This window comes from Etheostoma spectabile, unplaced genomic scaffold (genome assembly GCF_008692095.1).
Source record: "Etheostoma spectabile isolate EspeVRDwgs_2016 unplaced genomic scaffold, UIUC_Espe_1.0 scaffold00006399, whole genome shotgun sequence".
NCBI lineage: Eukaryota > Metazoa > Chordata > Actinopteri > Perciformes > Percidae > Etheostoma > Etheostoma spectabile.
This window is the reverse complement of record NW_022603371.1, coordinates 105,001-110,984: the sequence shown is the minus strand read 5'-3', so window position 1 is coordinate 110,984 and position 5,984 is coordinate 105,001. Positions and strand designations below refer to the sequence as shown.

The 5,984-nt window shown below is 42.2% G+C and overlaps 1 protein-coding gene across 3 annotated transcripts in view; it reads right to left on the bottom strand.

Annotated features, from left to right (window-relative positions):
* Positions 1–124: 124 nt before the first annotated feature.
* ash2l (ash2 like, histone lysine methyltransferase complex subunit) overlaps positions 125–5,984 on the bottom strand; it is a 19,977-nt gene continuing 14,117 nt past the window's right edge. For all 3 annotated transcript variants that reach the window (XM_032508152.1, XM_032508153.1, XM_032508154.1), the window contains 6 exons: positions 5,005–5,172; positions 3,401–3,594; positions 2,163–2,255; positions 1,971–2,069; positions 1,805–1,864; positions 125–381 (listed from right to left, as the gene is read on the bottom strand). In XM_032508152.1, coding sequence (XP_032364043.1) covers positions 274–381; positions 1,805–1,864; positions 1,971–2,069; positions 2,163–2,255; positions 3,401–3,594; positions 5,005–5,172 — 722 coding nt within the window. In that variant the 3' untranslated portion in view covers positions 125–273. The remainder of the gene's footprint in view (positions 382–1,804; positions 1,865–1,970; positions 2,070–2,162; positions 2,256–3,400; positions 3,595–5,004; positions 5,173–5,984) is intronic.

Here is a 5,984-nt window from a genome sequence, read left to right as displayed (position 1 = left end):
AACACGAGTGTTAAAGCAGAGCACCAAAAGTAAGTTGAATTCGGTCGTCAGATGTTCAGAGTAGAATTACAAATGTGGATGTGCAGTCATCCATTATTAGCTTGTTGTAATCACCTTTTACAGCGTATTTATTTACGTTTTAACTTCCTGTCTTGCAAATTGCTTTTATTTTACTGTCTGAAGATGTTTGTTTTTTTGGGCTGAGGCGGTAGGGTGAGGGTGGGGGTGGGGGTGGGGTGGGGGGTGTGAGAGCGTACTGAATTCAAGCCGCGTTCATCCTTCCCACGGCGGGCTACGTCGTCCGTCCACATCCGTCTCCACGTGGTACAGCATGTCAGCCAGCGTGTGCTCGATCACAGCTCCCCAGCCCATGTCGCTCATCTGAGAGAGAGGAGGAGGAGAAGAAGAAGAAGCAGCAGAAGGAGAAGAAGACACAAGAGTAATCAATCAAACAGCTCAGTGGACGTTGGGATGAAACTCTTAGAAGACAGACTGGGCGAGGAGGAGGAGAAGAAGGAAGGAGAAGAAGTGTTATCTGTCAGCTAACATGATGTCACGATGGACCACACCCACCAGACTCCATGTAAATAAACAGTCATTTTAGCATCGTACAACACACGTCATTCAAAGTCGACAGAAACCAAATTAAACTCTGAAAAGCTGTTTTTGGTCTTCTCTGCATTTTTCCAACCATCACACCTCTAGTGTTGGTGGAAATGAACACATACTTCACTGATTTACATGTGAAAATATGTTGGCTCTATACACGCTAAAAGTACTGTTTTTTAAATGGAGTCTGGTTGGTTTAGCGCTAGCTACGTCATAGCTGTTTCTGGGAAACAGAAAGGTCTTAAATAGGTTTTAAAAAGTTATATCTCTGAAGGGATAACACACTCAACACTTATTATTATTATTATTATAGTTTTATTGCTATTCAGATGTGCCCCAGGTAGTAGGCACACTGATAAAAAATTTCGCGGAATTTTCTAGTTCTCCTTGTTGTCCTGAGATCAAGGCTGAAGCACCGGGGAGACTTTCATCTCAGGACTATGGCTAAACTAAAATCCTGCCTCTGTTTTAAGGACTTGGAGACTGTTATTCATGCTCTTATTTTGCCTCGCCTTCCTTGAATTCTGGGATTTGGCAGTCGTCTTCATCACGCCTGCAGCTTGTCCAGAATGCAGCTGCTAGAGTGTTGACTGGTACGAGAAGGAGGGACCACATCTCCCAAATATAGAATAGATTTTAAGGTAATGTTACTTGTTTTTAAGGCATTACATGAATACATTGCTGATCCCCTTTTCCTACATCACTCCTCCAGGAACCTAAGAACATCTAATCAGTTCCTTTTTGTTCTTATGACCCTAGACTCTGGAACAGACTTCCACTACAGCCGAGATCTTTAAATCTCGCATTAAAACACATTTTCATTCTTTATACTATGATATAGTTTAGAGGCATTGTTATAGAAGTGTGTTGTTTGTATGATGTCCATTGTGTCAATAACGTTATTATCTTCCTTTGTTTTTATAACATAATATAACTTTATCTTTTTTTTAATTCTCAATTTCACGATTCCGTCCATGATTCTGTTATGTTATCACTGGCTCTCGCCCGGCCCTTCTCAGAAAAAGACACTTGCCACTGGGCTAAACCATTTTTTGTGGGGGGGGGGTCCCTGTGTTGTTTTTTGTGTTCTTTGTATGTATTTGTATTCTCCGATTGTACAGCACTTTTGGGTCAGCTGTTGTTGTTTTTAAATGTTTAATAAATCAATTTGGATTCGATTTAGTGAAGCTCTCACCGGCTGGTACTTCAGCTCCTTCGGAGGGTGTTTGAAATGTGGCCCAAAGTTAACCGACACCTGGAAGGAAAGAGAGTGAGAGAGAGTGTGGGTGGGGGGGGTGAAGTTTAGCCAACTAAAATAAACCGACAAAATACAACAACAAAAACACAAGTCGGGTACTGACCGTGCAGCTCTTGTAGAGTGAGATGGCAGGGAAGTACATGCCTTCAAACAGGTTTTCAAAGGCTACGCCTTGGCTCACTCCGTTTTTATAGAAAATCATCTGGGAAAAAAACAAAAAGGATTCTCGAGTTAACGGCAGCAAAACAGCGCCAGGTCTTCTGGCCCGATTTTATGTCTCAAGAGGACTTCTCACCCTGCTGGAGCTCATCGACTTCAGGCTTTTCTCCGCTTTGTCGACATAGTCCTTTTCCTCAAAGTACAGGTAGCTCTTGAACTTGATCAGTGCCTGAAAAGAGCAGATTTAGTTCACTCAGACATTCATGACACTAGGTGGAAAAAGTCTGAGACATAAACTAGTACATTTTTGTTTTGCTTTTCCCTCCATTGTACCGAACTCGTACACCTGCCGTGTAGTTGTCATAGTGCCGGGTACTTTGGCAGTTACCCACAAGTTCGTAACCAAGACTCGTTCCAGTAATCAACAGAAGACAGGAAACACGACAGGTTTTTACTTGGAGAGCGTGTCAGAGTGTCACCTGACCATCTCCAGACCAACTCTAACATTCTCCTTCAGTGCAGCCTTGGCATAGTCGGAGTGAAGCAAGTTTACACAATGTCTGCAGAGACGTGTGCGGGGCAGCTGCTGCCCCGAGACTCTGGAACAAGTTACCCCCTGATATACGTACTGCTATAGATGTGGCTCTTTTTAGGTCCAAACTCAAAACATATCTGTTCAGTCTGGCTTTTAATACGTAGCAGTGGTGGGACAATTTCATTCTTTTGTTTCTTTGTAACCTGTTCTGATTTTACTGTTTCCTATGTTTACTCTTCCTATTGTATGTTGTGATTTTACTCATTTTGTTAAGCACTTTGGATACCTGCTGGTAGTTGTAAAGTGCTATATAAATACATTTTGAGATGATTGATTGACCGACCTATGCGCCCACTACAAAAGACAACAGCTGACATCTGAGGTTCAAAAGGACACCACACCCACACACACACACACACACACACACAAACACACACACACACAACACACACACAACACACACACACACACACACACACACACACACACACACACACACCACACACACACACACACACAACAACACACACACACACACACACACACACACACACACACAACACACACACACACACACACACACACCACACACACAATACAGAGGTGAGTAGATTCAATCAGTTCAATCCAGAGGACATAGACACTCACACAATAGGAAGTGAGTAAATTAGGAAACCTGCTGTTAAGACAGAGACATTCAAAGTCTGTGTGAGACGACACGTGTACAACGACAGGCAAAGTTCACATTATGAAAACACAATTAAGTCTGTAATATAAAACCAGTATAAACCTTGAGCATTCTTGGTAAAGTCTCTAACACACAGTGTGTCGGGTGTTACCTTGTCCTTGTACGTGTCCGGCAGAGCCCTGGCGGTCTCCGTGGCGTCCGGCAGCTCGATGAAGAAGCCCAGCGTGTCCCCCTGCCCGTAGCTGGAGGAGTAATGCTTCCCTATCGACTGGTGGAACCGCGTGCCCTTCTTGCTGCGCCACGAGTAGCTGAACTTGTCGTAACCCAGCGGCGCCTGCAGGTTGCCTGCAACAAGAAAAAAGGAAAAGATCTTAAAGCAGTCCAAGACATATTCTACCAGGCCTTCTTTAAGTGTCCCAAAATGTCTTTTCTTCACTGTGCCATGCCTATCAAAGAGATATAAACTCATCTCAAACCAGTAACTGAACTTAAACCATGCCAATCTCTAGGTATGGTAAAGGGTGATGATATGGGATTACTTTTATTCCACATAGGGGGTGTATACTTATGCCCCTGTATTTTAAAAGGGGGGTGTATACTTATGCCCTGTATTTTAACTAGGGGGGTGTAATACTTATGCCCCTGTATTTTAACATAGGGGGGTGTATACTATGCCCCTGTATTTTAACATAGGGGGGGGTATACTTATGCCCCTGTATTTGAACATAGGGGGGTGTATACTTATGCCTGTGTTTTTAACATAGGGGGGTGTATACTTATTCCCCTGTATTTTAACATAGGGGGGTGTATACTTATGCCCTGTATTTAAATAGGGGGGGTGTATACTTATGCCCCCTGTATTTTAACATAGGGGGGTAAATACTTATGCCCCCTGTATTTTAACATAGGGGGGTAAATACTTATGCCCCCTGTATTTTAACATAGGGGGGTGTATACTTATGCCCCTGTATTTTAACATAGGGGGGTGTATACTTATGCCCCCTGTATTTTAACATAGGGGGGGTAATACTTATGCCCCCTGTATTTTAACATAGGGGGGTAAATACTTATGCCCCGGTATTTTAACATAGGGGGGTGTATACTTATGCCCCTGTATTTTAACATAGGGGGGTGTATACTATGCCCCTGTATTTTAACATAGGGGGGTGTATACTTATGCCCCTGTATTTTAAACATAGGGGGTTGTAAACTTATGGCCCCTGTATTTTAACATTGGGGGGTGTTACTTATGCCCCCTGTATTTTAACATAGGGGGGTAAATACTTATGCCCCTGTATTTAACATAGGGGGGTGTATACTTATGCCCCTGTATTTTACATAGGGGGGTGTATACTTATGCCCCTGTATTTAACATAGGGGGTGTATACTTATGCCCATGTATTTTAAAATAGGGGGGTGTATACTTATGCCCCTGTATTTTAACATAGGGGGTGTATACTTATGCCCCCTGTATTTAAATAGGGGGGTGTATACTTATGCCCCTGTATTTTAACATAGGGGGGTGATACTTATGCCCCTGTATTTAAAGAAGAATATTATTTATTTATGATACATTATTCGTCCACAAAGAAAATTGGTGTCCTTAAAAGGTTGGATTTTCCTGATTTTTTTTTAATTAAGGCATTAAGGCATTTTTTTATTCCTCTTTTTAATCAACTTTAGCGTGGGGGGGTGTAAACTTTCCAAGCCGCCGTAAAGAGGTTTGCGTGGGAAGGAGAAGGAAGCACCACTGACCGAGTGGTTGGGACCAGCCGAGCCGGGCGGCCGTCTCCGGGGGCATCTCCTCTACGGTGACCTCGAAGAACCAGGAGCCCTTCCGGATGCCGTGGGACGCTCGCACCATGGAGTAGCCCTTCTCCCCGGTCACCGTCAGACGGTCGTCGGAGATCTTCAGCTGAGGCGCTGCAACACAAACACACATCAGGGCTGCACGACACCAGGACAATATGCATTGTTGAATATGGCGATAACAATATCACGTGTGCTAACTTAACAGATATTGAAGTGCACACATGTTCTGCTGCTTTCAGTATTCTGACAAAATACAACAACAACAATAAAATTGCTTGGCGAATTTAAAACTAATGAAAGGAAATCGTTTCCAAAAGAAATGTGTGGAACAAATTGAACATTATATATAACAGGCAGCACTAAAAAAAGAGTGAGTTACATTTTAAAGTGCAGTGTTCTACTGAGGTTTCCTTTCAATTAATATAAAACATCTGAGGATCTTTCGCAATGTGTCGCAGCATTTTGTGATGTGTTTGTTGCGCCAGTTGATGTTGCGATTTTAGGATAACACGGTATATTGTGCAGCCCTAGTACACGATATACACATGGCTTAAGCTCTGACACATTTAGAAACATCTTACAAACATGACCTCGAATCATGGTATTTCATCTCAAAAGGAGTTACAAGGAAAACATTCTTTCATTACATTATTCTGTGAACATTATTTTATAAATAAATTTGACATTTTCTATGTCAGAAATGTGAAATCCTTCAACCAAATGCTCTTCACAAGAAAAATGACTGATCAGTTCACAAATTTCATTGAATTTGGGTGTTTTTTTCAATTCTTTTCGGCATTTACAGAAAAGAGTTGATAAAAGAACGTCGAAAAAAGTGACAAAAATGTGAAAAGCGCAGGGGAAATTTTTTTTTATCAAGAATTACATCGGAAAAAATGACAAAGAACTTCGGGAATAGTGAC